Raw genomic sequence first — 14386 nt, 5'->3', positions numbered from 1 at the left:
GTTAGCGAGTATAGTAAACGAGTAATTGACTCATGGTACCAGTTGTTTCGAAATCTACACGAACCGCGTTTAGGCGCTAGCGATTGTAGTAATGTAATGTAAGTTCTCGATAGCAACTCATGGTAATGGTACTGGAGATTTTAATGACTCGAATTGACTATTTCGGTTTTCATGTCTTTCCTTAAAAAAATTGATAAAATCCTGTCTTATGTAGGTACATTAGTGTTTACATAAGTTGAAAGGGTCGACTGCGCTAAATCAGTTCGGTTGGGTGGGGATTGATAAGGAATAGTAGCATAAGTTGAAGTGGATGACTGTGCTGAGTAAGGTCGGTTGTGTGGTGAAAAAGATGAGCGTGACTATTCAGATTGGTAGAAGTTTGCCAGGAGGATGGACGATTGATATTAATGTATGGATTTGTGACAGTATTTTGGTTATATCAGCGGAAATAAATAGATGTGTGCTCAACAAAATAGTAGTTTTAATTTTACCAAAATCACACTACATTTCGTCCATGTCAATCAATGATGTAAAACGAAAGCATAGCACGAGCATTTACAAATGAATACTTTTGAAAATAGTATCGCAAAGTCTATATGCGCTTGTTGGCCCACTCCCGTCTGCCGCACTACATAGGATGGCATATGTTTCTATGAACCTTTTTACATTTTCCGGGTCAGAAAACTTTTGATCCATTACCTCTAACTCTTCAATGGTATGAATGGTTTGAGGATTTTTCTAGTTTCCACCCCTTTGGATTGGCTTAAAGTTGTTACACTTCACGGTGGTCGGCGCGCCTTGTAAAGGCGGCCATAATTAAAAAAAATGTTAATTATCGTAGTTTTTTTTCGGGAATGAGTATATGATGTAACGAATATTGTTTTTAATAAAATAAAACACTTGTTTCAGTATATAACATGATAAGTATATTAAACTTTTCTCCATTAAAAATCACATCATAAAAAACCTGAAGTCTTTGTTAGTTTTAACTATTAATACTGTGAGTGTTAGGCCCTATCTTCGTGTGTCGCAGCGGGGGTGCGCAGGGGAGGGGAGAGAGTGGACTGTAGAATTCTCATAGGTAGCAGAGGATGGAATGAAACACGCAGCTGGCTTATTCAGATGCAGGAGGGTCGAGGTTGGAGAGGTTCCTTTTTTCTTCTTTTAGTTGTTTCCTGGTCGGCTGCTGGCTCTAGACTGACGCGGAGCGGGGCGATGTACCGGCTTTTATAACCACCTATTTTATGCGCCTCGTCCCCCGCTCCCCGCGGGGCGCGCATGCGCGGATCGTGAGAGATTGGCGCATGCGCGCAGGTTACCTATCTACCTATCTCTTTCTAATTGGGGAACCTCTCTTTCCTCGGCCCTCTGGCACTTATTTATTTATTTTATAAATACATTTTATTAAGTCTTATAAGCTATCCTACCTAATCTATTCTTATTAGGCCCTAGCCTATCTTAGTAAACTTATTGGAAAGGCGCAAAGTGTGTGTCGTCCTCGGCGACCCACACTTTGCCCCCCTCGTTAAGCAGAGCTACGTAATGAAAAGACAATAGGGTAATATTTTATTATTCACAAATTAGGATCTTAATCTAAATTATCTCTTAATGAATTTACTTATCTAATTACATTTGATGACTGGGACGCGCGTCGTGTACATTTCTCCCGCCGTCGCTTCGCGAACCTACTGGTAGCACGACGATCTTCTTGGTCGGCCTCCTCAGCACGTGTCCCTTGCTCGTAGAGACGTCCACGACTCGAACCACGCCATCCTTGCCTGGGTACGTCTGCGTCACTATCCCACGCGGCCATGTGTTGCGGGGGAGGTTGGAGTCGCAGATGATCACGACGTCTCCGACGGCCGGGGCGACTCCCTCGTCGTAGGGCTCCCGCCGGTGTTGGAGTAGCGGCGCGTACTCGCGGACCCAGCGCTGCCAGAAGGTGTCGGCGAGCTGCTGGGCGCGCTTCCAGTGTTGTCGCGCGTTGGTGTCGCTCTCCTCGAAGGTGCCGGGTGCAGGTGAGTAGCAGTCCGGCCCTAACAGGATCATGTTCGGGGTCAGGGCCGGCGGGTCCTCCGGGTTCACGGCCACGTAGGTCAGCGGTCTTGAGTTGACGGTCGCTTCCGCCTCCGCCAGTAGGGTCTGTAGGGTCTCGTCGCTCGGGTACTTCTCGTGCAGCGTAGCCTTCATTGCTTCCTTGACGGTGCGCACCATACGTTCCCACACGCCCGCCATGAATGGGGCGGCGGGGGGGAGAAAGCGCCAGTTGATGCGGCGTGCGTGGGCGGCGTCTCTCATCGCTTCCGCCAGCTCTCGGTGGGCACCTCTGAAGGCGGTGCCGTTGTCGCTCCACAGCTCTGTAGGGCACCCGCGCCGAGCAATAAAGCGGCGCAGTGCGTTGATGGCGGAGTCAGTGCTAAGCGAGACGACCATCTCCAGGTGTACGGCCCTCGACGTCATACAGGTGAACAGCGCGACGTACCTCTTCTCTCTATGGCGGCCCACTGTGACTTCTTGCGGCCCGTAGTAGTCTAGGCCTGTGTAGGTGAAGGGCCTAACGTGGTGTGCTAGGCGCGCCGCTGGCAGGTCACCCGTAGATGGCGCCGCGGGCTTCGCACGACGCAGTCGACACCGTGGGCACTGGGCGATCACTTGTTTCACTGTCGGCCTTATCTTCACTATGTGCACGCGCTGTCGTAGATCGTTGACCACTATTTCGGTGCCGCCGTGATGTAACTGTTCGTGGACGTGTGAAACATATAACTTTGTATAGTGATGTTTCCCGTGTAGCACTATAGGTCGCACTGTCTCTTCTTGTAAGTCGCCGGCCGCTATTCTGCCCCGTAGACGTATAATGTTGTCTTCGTCCATATATACGCTCAGCTTGGCTAGTCGGTCGTCCTTGTCTGGCGCGCGGCCGCTCGCTATGCGCCCTCTCTCTTTCTCGTAGCTATCTTCTTGTGAGGCGCGTATTAACAGCTTCTCGGCGGCACTTAGGTATTTGGCTTCCAACACTAAGTACTTTTTTTCCTCTGGCGGCGATGTGGCGGCGATCTTGGCTGGCACGCGTGTGTGAGTGGCGCGCTTATTCCAGGCTCCGTCTTGTGACTCGTTTGCGCGCGTTCGTTTGCGCCTGGCCGCCGCGACAAGTTGTGTCGCGGGCCGGGCGGGTTCACAGGGTCGAGGGCGCACGAGGTCGATGAACTGTAGCACGCGCGCGGTCGCTCGTAGTAGTCGCGTCCACTTGGAGAAGCGCTCGAACTTAGGTATAGCTGCGTGCTTATCTAGGGGCACGGCAGCTGTCGCGGCGCACGTCTCCTTTTCTTCACCGGTCACGGGAACTTCGACTTTATTCTCACGGGGCCAAGTCGATTCTTCATTGTACAGGAACGACGGGCCTACGAACCATCTGTGGCTCGTATCGAAGTCAGCTGGGGTGGCGCGGGTCGCGTCGTCGGCTACGTTATGTGCTGTCGGTATCCATCTCCACTCGTTTTTCTTAGTGTGATCTTCTATCTCGGCGAGTCTGTGGGCCACGAACGTCTTGAATGTGCGAGGCTCGGCGCGTATCCATGCTAGCGCCGTGCGAGAGTCGCTCCAGTATGTTTTTGAAGCGATCTCGAAGTCGTGCTCTTCTATCACTGTTCTTGCTAGCCGTACGCCTAGGACGGCCGCTTGTAGCTCCAGTCTAGGTATGGAGATAGGCTTCCTCGGTGTGACGCGGCTCTTGGCGGCGGCTAGGGCTATTTTCACTGACCCGTCGGCCCTCGTCATCCTCCAGTATACGGCGGCCGCATATGCTTCTTCACTAGCGTCGACGAAGGTGTGCAGGTCGCGTACGGTGGCAGGCGTCGCGTCGTAGCATCTAGGTATTTTTAGGGTACCTAGATCTCGCAGTTGTTGTAGCCACTCGCTCCAGCGCTCGCGCAGCTCTTCTGGTATAGCTTCGTCCCAGCTTGTGTTGTGTTGCCACGTGTCTTGCATTATTCGTTTGGCCGGCGTCGTGATAGGTGAAATTAGGCCGAGCGGGTCGAATATTGACATGATGATGCTTAGGGCTTCTCTCTTCGTCGGCGGCCGGAGATCATTGATCACTTCGGGCTGAGCTCTTCTTGTGTTGAGGCGAAACCGGATGCTATCTTCGTTCGTGTCCCACAGCAGGCCGAGTGTTTTTTCTATCTCGCTCCCGCCGATAGGGACTGTGTTTCCCTCTCGCTCTTCGCTGCCGACGACGTCTCTTATTGCTTCATATTCGTTTGTGGCCCACCCACGCAGTTGAAACTTGGCTTGTTTGTGCACATGATCGACGTCTCTTGCTACTTGTCTCGCCTCTTCTATTGTGTTGAAGCTCTGGAGATAGTCGTCCATGTAGTGGTTGCGCTCTATCGCTCGCGCAGCCTCCGGATACTGTGTTGCGTGTTCTCGTGCGTTTCTATTTTTGATGTATAGAGCGGTGCACGGCGATGACGACGCGCCGAATATAACTGAAGTCATGCGGTATTCTTCTGGCTCCCCCTCGCGGCGGTCGCCCCTCCACAGGAAGCGGAGCGCGTCCCGGTCCTCTTCGCGTATTTTGATCTGCATAAACATCTCTTTCAGATCAGCTGAGACTGCGATGCCGTGTTGACGAAACTTCATAATGACGCCGGGCAGCGATTGCAGAAAGTCTGGGCCCGTATGTAGCATGTCGTTGAGGCTGCGGCCGTGTGAGGTGGCCGCAGCATCATGGACCAGTCTTATCTTCGGCTTCTCTGGGTTGCAGACGGCGAAGTGAGGTAGGTACCACGTCCTTCCGCTAGGTGGCGTGGTCGCGCGCTCGGCGTAGCTTGAGGTAAGTAGGTTGTTGACGCGCTCGTTGTATTGTTGTTTCAGGTTGGCGTCTCGATCCAGCTTCCTCTCGAGCGTGTGTAGCCGCTTCAGTGCGTCGTTGCGATTGTTAGGTATTGTTTCTTCTTGATTGCGCCACAGTAGCCCCGTTTCGAACCTGCCGTCGGGTAAGCGGCGGCTCTTCTCCTCTAGTATGCGAAGCGCTTGTTGCTCGGGATCGCTGCTCGGTCGCCTCGGCTCGATCGCCAGGGACTCGAGGGCGAAATATTTCTTCATTGTTTCTTCTATGTCTTCAGTTGACTTGGCCCGCGTGAGGTGCGCACAGCAGTACGCGATCGGCTCCGCTCTAGTGGTGCGACAGCCGTGGAGTACCCATCCTAGTAGGGTTCTTGAAGCGACGAGTTGATCGCGCCGTCCTCTTCTTATTTCTCGCGACACGATTAGCTCCCAGTTGTCTTGACCGATGAGTATTTGTGGGGTTGCGCCGCGGTAAGTTAACTTGTGCTTGAGTCCTCTGAGATGTGTGCAGCCTTCTATCTCGCTCACACCTATGGATTGTGTGGTGAAGCCCAGACTGCCGACGGTATGCGCGTTTGATATGCGCTGCTCCTGCCCGCCGTACTTGTTGCGTATGTAAACCTCGACCCTCCTGCTCTGATTGTGTTCCATCTCTTTTCCTCCTACTCCCTGCACCCACATTGGTTCGGTGGGGCCGTCGAGCCCGAGTGTGTCCGCCAGCGCTGAGTCGATAATTGTCACGGTGCTGCCTTCGTCGAGTAGAGCGAATGTGTCTGCTTCCGCCCGCGGGCCGCGTAGTGTGACTGGTACTATCTTCAGGTAGGCGCGTCTTGTACGTGCTGTCGCGCAGGCGATCTGGTTCACTGCCGAGGCCACGACTTCTTCAGGTTTGTGTGGTGGGGGTGGCTCGGCAGCGGCTGCAGCGGCGGCCGCGGGTGACGACTTCTCGTGGTGTAGTAGGCGATGATGTCTCATGGGGCAGCCTTGCTGGCCGCAAGGCTTCGCTCGGCAGGCGAAGCGTCGATGTTTGCTGACGAGGCACCGGTAGCAGATATTGTTTTTCTTGGCCACCTCCCAGCGCTCGTTCGTGTCGATCTTCATAAATTGCGGGCACGACGGCAGTTGATGCGTAGCGTGTTCACATAGCGGGCACGCTGGCTTCTCTTCTTTTGGCTTCTTATTCGTCTCGACCGCGGCGGCGTACGTTCGCTCGGGCTTCTTTCTTGCGCTTCTTACTTCTTTATTTTCCGTCGTATTCTCAGGCGGAGCGTAAGGTGTGCACTTGTCGGCTTCATTGTTCAAAAAGTCGGCAACTTTCTTGAGCTCGGGCGTCTCTTCTCTCGTAGCTGCGTAGTCGTACCATTTGTTGCGAATTATCGGCGATAATTTGTCGACTATCGACCGCAGTAGCTCCGGGTTGTAGAGGTACTGCGGTTTCTTCAATATTTCGATAGTCGTCACAGTGTTCGCGATCCGGCTGGCGAATATGCACAGATCGCGCGGGTTGTCGGTGAGGCGCGGCAGTCCCTTAATCTTCTCCAGTTCGTTGATGAGTAGAGCGTCTGGTCTTCCGTATCTTCTTTCTAGTGCTCGGATGACGTCCTCGGGATGTGGCTGGCTGATTAGGAGGGCGCTGACGGCCTCCGCGGCGACACCTTTCAGACTTCTTCTTATACGGGCGACGTTTTCACTTGCAGAGAAACTGGGCGCGGACTCGTTGTACGCGGCCTTAAATTGTAGCCACTCGGTGCACAGGCCACTAAAGGTCGGCAAGTCGGGTATGTACTTCTTGTAGGACTTGCTGGCTTGAATGGCTTCTGTGAGGGCGGCGGTTAGCGACGACACGTCCATCGCACGAGTGTCTTCGTATGTATCCGGCCGCGCGCGTCGTCTAGTAGTGCGCGCGGCGGGCTCTTGCGTTTCTTCTATATGGACGGCCTCTTCTATCTCTGTCGCTTGTTGTGGTCGGCGATTGAACCAGTCGGCGATGCGCTGCGGCGCGAGGTCCTCTTCCTCTTCTTCAGACTCCTCTCTTGATGACACCAGTTCTATTCTTTCTTGACGTATTCTTGCTAGTTTGGCTTCTGCTTGTACACGCTTCACCTCTAGCTCGGCCAACCTCTCCTTGGCCTCCAACTCCGCGAGGAGTCTCTTGCTGGAGGCCTTAGATCGGTGTGACCGAGCGGGCTTCGCTGGTTGTCTCGGTGGTGGCATCAATTGGGTGGGGTTGCGTTCGACGATCGTGTTGGCTAGGCTGGCCGCAGGCGTTGCTTTGATGCCCGACGTGTCGGCGGGGTGGACGGCGTTGCTCGGCCCGGGTTGATTTTCTGGTCTGGGACGCGTCTTCCTGATGGCGCCCGTACCCGACGATGCAACTGTGTCCAGCGTCTCCGCTGAGCCCAACGTAGCGCCGGTGCCCGACGTAGTGCCGGTGCCCGACGTGGTGCCGGTGCCCGACGTGGTGCCGGTGCCCGACGTGGTGCCGGTGCCCGACGTGGTGCCGGTGCCTGACGTAGTGTCGGTGGCGCCGGTGCCCGATGTCGTGCCTGTAGCGCCGGTGCCCGATGTCGTGCCTGTTTCCCCGGAGCCCGGAGATTTTTCTGACGATTCTTCATCTTCTTTGCTGTGGTTGTTTCTTGTTTTCGCCATCTTGCTGTCTTCTTGCTTCAGAGATCCGGCTTCGACGAGGACCAAACAATGTGAGTGTTAGGCCCTATCTTCGTGTGTCGCAGCGGGGGTGCGCAGGGGAGGGGAGAGAGTGGACTGTAGAATTCTCATAGGTAGCAGAGGATGGAATGAAACACGCAGCTGGCTTATTCAGATGCAGGAGGGTCGAGGTTGGAGAGGTTCCTTTTTTCTTCTTTTAGTTGTTTCCTGGTCGGCTGCTGGCTCTAGACTGACGCGGAGCGGGGCGATGTACCGGCTTTTATAACCACCTATTTTATGCGCCTCGTCCCCCGCTCCCCGCGGGGCGCGCATGCGCGGATCGTGAGAGATTGGCGCATGCGCGCAGGTTACCTATCTACCTATCTCTTTCTAATTGGGGAACCTCTCTTTCCTCGGCCCTCTGGCACTTATTTATTTATTTTATAAATACATTTTATTAAGTCTTATAAGCTATCCTACCTAATCTATTCTTATTAGGCCCTAGCCTATCTTAGTAAACTTATTGGAAAGGCGCAAAGTGTGTGTCGTCCTCGGCGACCCACACTTTGCCCCCCTCGTTAAGCAGAGCTACGTAATGAAAAGACAATAGGGTAATATTTTATTATTCACAAATTAGGATCTTAATCTAAATTATCTCTTAATGAATTTACTTATCTAATTACATTTGATGACTGGGACGCGCGTCGTGTACAAATACATACTAAAAATGCATAAGAAACACTAAAACAAAATAACTAAACTAATACAAATAAATACCTAACCTAAAAATTGCCCCGATTCGCTGTCCGCGGGCAAAAAAAATTAAATACTAAATGGAAAAATCAATCATAAAGATCGAGTATACTTCTATAGAAAAGATAACAGTAAAGCAAACGAAAACAATAAGTGAAGCATTAAATTCTATTCAGTACTAGTTAATAAGCTTAATACGTTACAAGAAAGTGTAGTTTTTTTTTTACGCGGCAATTTCATTTTGGAGGTTATTAATGGATCCGAGTTTAAAAGAAGCCTGTGAATAAGGTCTTCGTTGGTGTGGGTTCGTGACATTTTTCTGGTATGGTCTCGCCTGAACATCTTTATATTTTTATTTGTTGACTCAGCTGCCTCTTCGGACAGCTCTCCAATAGGAACTAGAGCGTTTTCTATAATGATGGCACCATGTATAAGCACTTTGTGTACTGATGAAGGCAAAGGATACCAGCCATATGCATCCATGAGTTGGCCAGCCGTTTTTGTGGCATATTCTTCAAATTTTCTTACATTGATTGTATAACCAGACGATATGCACTCCAAAATAGTTCCACACTGTTCAATAAGGCTTTGCTGGATACCTGTGATTTCAGCAGACACATCAGAGTGCTTAAAAAATTTCCTCGCAGTATTTCCATCGTTGGATGTGCCACTCCCTCCACTTCGTGGTTTGTCTACAATTAGACCCAACTTCTGCCGAAACTCATCCTGGATTTTTTTCTTTCTCAAAGCTATGTGCTTTTTATCCTCCTCTGATGTAGCGTACCATCTTTTTGTTTCAAGTTTGTACGATAAATGAATAAAATATTCATAAAACCGAATCCACGCATGCAACGGCGAGAGTCCAAATTCCAATTTACTAAAATCAATAGGCCTTTCTATGCTAGAAGGAACGTCTCTCATTTGAGTTGGCACAGCTTTAAAAAAGGGTGCACGTTGCATTGGAAGTGCCACTGAGTGCGGCACATATTTTCCCATCAAGCATGGTGAGTTGCAAACAGTGATTTATGTTTATTTCTTTGCCGTCTCCGTACTTCACTATCGTAGGCACAAGCTGCTCAATTTTTTCTTGAAAGTATGTTTGTTCGTTAACAGTCGAATCTTTAGTTTCTTTAATAAACTGAAATCGAATTGGCCGGCAGTATCTAGTCGACGATGGGCGCGGGTTTTTCCAAAGCAGCACGGCGTCATCCGATGATGAAGTGGTTGAAATCAATCGAAGAGGTACATACGATGTTACGAATAGGCTTCCGTCTCCGGTCACATCTGAACTGGCGAAGTTTTGCTTATATTCACTATGGCCAGTGCTTCCATCAAAACCCCACTTTCCTATTAACGTAACATCACCCATCGATTCCTCTCCCAAGTAACACAACGTAGCTGAATATTGTTTGAATAATAGAGCATGCCGTACTTAATGCTGAATAAGGTAGCTGTATAACAGCTGAATAAGCGTTATACAGACGTTATACAGAAGGTTTGGGCGCAAAGTGGGCAGTGCCCACGCCGCTTATTTCTGAATAACAGTAATGTAATAGCTATATAAGTGTATGCCCACACATTGAATCGCTGAATAACACTTGTATAGAGGCTGTCAAAAGCTTATATACCGCTTTTAAACCAAAGTTATCCAGCTTTGTACACAATGAATCAGTTATTCACACGTTATGAAGCTTTTGGTTCCAAAGTGCATTTTTACAGAAAATATATTCAGATATTTGTGTTAAATCAATGATTTGTCTTCCATTTTAATTTGTGAACTCGTGTCAAAGTGTAGTTTCTGCAGTGAAAACTTACAAAATAAGGAGGACATCACCCATATATTTATTTGATGTTTACATAACTTCAATTTCATTGCGCATGTGACTTTACTGTTAATATATATATGCATTTTATTTAAAATTTTAAAGCGCCGCGTAAATAATGCACCGTTTCAAAAGTAAATATAGAAAATGTTCTACTCCACATTTAAATTTGTAATTTTTCTCCGGTGTTTAGATGTTTTAGTGATAGAAAATGTACTTTAACAAGTTATGCTACGATAAAACTAGTTTTATAAATGAATAAAATGGGTTTTTCAGTTCATTATTAATTCCTATATAATTGTAGAGGTTAGAAAGTGAGCAACCGTAATGGCGTCCGACTGTGCTGAATATAAGCTGCTGCCACAGCTATTATTGTGCTAATTTCTGAATAAGCATTCATATTATTCGCGTTACTAAGCAACATGTTAGATAATAATGGTCTTAACACAACAAGTTTTGAATAACATCAGTATAATAGTAATTGTTTTCTCAATCTTAAAGCCTATTAGGGTTCTATACACAAACAGTAAAAACCACATAGATCCTCACTACTTTGATGATAAAACATTATAGGTATGTAACACGGGCAATATTCAATCCTACTTCCCACTAATATTATAAACGCGATATAATATATAAGTTATATGATTAATATGGGGGCACGGCAGTTTACACAGTTATTTTTTCCTTTATCAGTTCCGACAAATATGTAGTAGGTAAAGGTAACGCAAAGATGTACGACGTGAGTACGAAGATGTATATAGTATGAGTGGTATGGTTACGAGTATGGTATGAATATGAATATGGTATAGGTGCGAAGTGAGGGTATATCATTCATTCATTCATATTAGTAGCGGGTATCACGGGTATGAGTACAATTAAGTATAGTTTGATATGGGCAGTATTGTTTAGGTATGAGTACGAGACGAGTACAGTGTGGGATGGGTATGAGTAGACCCACTTAAAAACTAAAAACAGTCTGTTCAAAATCGACAGGAGAATCGATTTCGCTATGAGGGTGATTATTTTATTTTTCTCATACCCAGTCCAGTCTACAACTTTTTAATGCAACAATATGAATAACTAGCATTTGACACATTGTTTGCCAACTAACAACAACCTTAAATAGCCATTGGTAAACTTTATCTCGTTGCAGTAAGGTATGAAAATGGTCAGTTAACAGTGTTTACGATGGTAACTAGCAATTGTTTTACGTCATTAAAAGTAGAGATGCAACGGATAGTTGTTTGGCCGGATTCCGGGTATCCGGCCTGGACACTGGCCGAATATCCGGTATCCGGCCGCCGGATATTCGGCCGGCGGAACTATACCTACATTTCGGTTTTTCAGGTGCGCATTCTGCAGGTTTGACCTGTTTCCTAGTAAACGTTCGCGCGGACTCATTTCTAGGTTCGAAATGAGTGCGCGTGCAAGTCAGTGGAATGATTAAATTGTTTTAAAATAATAAACAAGTACGATTATGACCGTGTCTGTTTCTTAAATCCAATTTGTTTACTCCGAAATCATGCAATGTTACTATCCGGTATCCGGCCGAATAGAAGGTCACTATCCGGTATCCGGCCGGATAGTAAAATAGTGGCCGGATAGGCCGGATAGTAACCGGATATCCGGTGCATCTCTAATTAAAAGGACAATGCATCTTGTGTAAAATAACCAATCGAAGAGAATTGTTAAGAAAACTAAACCTCGATTTTTTAAATAATGGTTGGATTAAAGAATATGCGTATTTATTCTTGATGCGTTCAAAATAAAATAAAAACACGCTTAAGCTCAAAGCAATCAGACTCAAGTAGCACTGTTGACCGTGTATAAAGCTACGGAACCCTCTCCACTGCGCACTTGTTGATACTAAGCAGTAGTTTGAATAGCGCTTCTCATTGAGTTCATTTTGCAGCTTTTAGCAAGAAAATATAGTATATGTGTACTAAAATCGCTATAACTTAAGTATAAGTGTTGTTTTAGTATTTATTATTCAGACGTTATGTCAATAAAAGCCATAATTAACCCATATATGCAGCTACTGAATAACAAATAATATGTGGATTTTATTACAGCTTCCAGTAATAGCGTCCACCTTTATTCAAAAACTAGCGTTAAAACAGAAACTGCAACCGCTTTTATACAGTTGAAAGTCTTCACCGACGCTTCTTTTCAGCATTTAGTAGCCACTATCACATTTTTCTTAATATTGTCTGCTTAAAATCATACAACACAGAATATATACAGCTAATTGCTGCTAATGCTGCTATTATGCAGCTTTTAGTAACCACAAATGCTTTAAGCTGAATAATGTCTAAGTAACTGTGTAAGAAATAAGTATTATTCAGCTTTAATATGCAAAACCGATACTATGCAAAATTTATTCAGCATTTATTGGTATAAAGGCCCCACTAGGCCCACATATTTTCTTATTCCGAATTTAGTAATTTCCACCGCATATACACAAAATTTATGCAATCTTAATTTGAATAAGATGATAATTTTACTCTATTATCCTGCTTGTGTGTTACTTGGGCTGGTATAGTACTTAAAACTTCGTTTTGTAGTTCTACTATGCGAGATGCAGTATGATTCAATAAACTCTGCAATTCCACTTCGCCTGCTGATTCCGTAACTCTGATGATTTCTGGATAACATTTCTTCTTTGCTTTAAGAACTTTTTCATATGAAGGTAAAACAGGATTTTTTCGCGAGTTGATAAACTCACGCAGTAACAAATATTGATGCTTGGTGAGCTTAGCGCCTGTCAGAAGGGAAAGCACGTCGTCAGGGTTTATTTCTTTGGTCTCGTTGTCTGATGCCTTCGTTAAATCGCTGACCGCTGATCCATCAAGATCAGCTAGTGCTGCTAATCTTCTGCGTTTTGACCGCTTGCTACAAGCAGTAAACTCTTTTTTAGGTCGTCCAACTGCAGATGAGGTTCCCGGCGATGATGATTCTTGAACGAATTGAACAGTTGAGGACTTATCGGCCCCCGATTTTATTTTTGGCATATTAACACTTTGCTTTTTATTAAGCCACTCAGAATGTTTCTTGAGAACCGCAGACTTATTTCGCGAAGCGGATTTCCAAATAACTGTAATTCGTTCACAAATATACTTTATGATGTTATCCAAATTGTTGGTGTCCACGTTTTCAGCATCTGGTATAATTTCTATCACATGTTGCATAATTTGAAGACGTTTATCTTTGTCCGAACCACTGAAAGATAGCCAGAGTTCAAATATGAAGCCTCTTGTAAAGGATCCCACGTACTTATCATCTGAAAATAAAAAAATAATAGTGAATTTCGTTACGTATTATTTTTGTAGCACTGCTACGAAGCCGGCTACGCAGGCGTAGCAGGCTTTTAAAAACTAAATACGCAAGTTTACGCAGCAAGACTTTCATGATTATAAATCTAGAAAAAATAAGCTTTAAACTGGTATAAATCTTGTCATTACGTTGGATTAATAAAATAACTAAAACTCCAAGTAAAGAAATAACATTTAAAACAAATCTCATTACAATTTGTCATGGCGTAGACCCTTTATTATTATTATGTTTTTCTAAAAAGAGTGAAAGTTAGGGTGATAAACAAAACTACATACCTGATTCTTGAAGCTCCATATTCATAATAATCAGTAAATACACAAATTCAGCAGAAATTCACCACTAATGACCGATCACTTAATTAGTTGCCGATAAGAGAGCGCGTACAACCGGGAGTTCAGTTCACTTTCGACGTTAATTAGAGAATGAAAATAATGAGTTATCCAGGATCTATTTATACCTCCTTAAAGTACATTTATTAGTGAATAATACTAATGCATTTGACACTTAAAAATAACACATAACATATTTTGAATTATGGCCTAGGGCCAGACCACCGTGCACTTACAGTACTTAAACAGTCTTTTATTTTGGCTTTATCCATTTGAACCTACAGTTCCGTAGTACCTAAATTTCCGTAACATTTGTACAAGCCAGATCAGAAGACGATGGTCGACTCTGCAAGTCAAGATTCGTCGGTCGGATGTCGTGAATAGACAGGATCAATTCTGCAATGAACACGTTTTCAAGTAGTTTGCTGTGGCTCTTCGTTTTCTTTGTCATCAACAATAGAATCTAATCTTGGATCTAAATAAATGGCAGCCAACCCAAAAAGAACGCCTTGTCGGTCATCCAGGTAGGATTCTAATTGGCGGGTAAATGGATCATCCACCAGGCCGAGCTGGTGGTGGCACTGCATCCATGACAAATAAAAATCGCCGCAAGTCAATTGCTCCGTTTGCAACCGTTTAGATAAAATTCTGCAT

The 14386-nt window shown here is 46.2% G+C and overlaps 1 protein-coding gene across 1 annotated transcript; it reads right to left on the bottom strand.

Moving 5' to 3' along the window:
• Positions 1–1626: 1626 nt before the first annotated feature.
• Positions 1627–13697, bottom strand: LOC134670993 (uncharacterized). The gene is made up of 4 exons (XM_063528813.1): positions 13679–13697; positions 13188–13350; positions 12796–12962; positions 1627–7523 (listed from the first exon to the last, which is right to left on the bottom strand). The coding sequence occupies exons 1-4, from the start codon at positions 13695–13697 to the stop codon at positions 1627–1629; spliced, it is 6246 nt and encodes a 2081-aa protein (XP_063384883.1).
• Positions 13698–14386: the final 689 nt, after the last annotated feature.

This window comes from Cydia fagiglandana, chromosome 14, assembly GCF_963556715.1.
Source record: "Cydia fagiglandana chromosome 14, ilCydFagi1.1, whole genome shotgun sequence".
NCBI classification, from domain to species: Eukaryota; Metazoa; Arthropoda; class Insecta; order Lepidoptera; family Tortricidae; genus Cydia; species Cydia fagiglandana.
The sequence above is the reverse complement of the archived record's forward strand: the minus strand, read 5'-3'. Positions and strand labels throughout refer to the sequence as shown.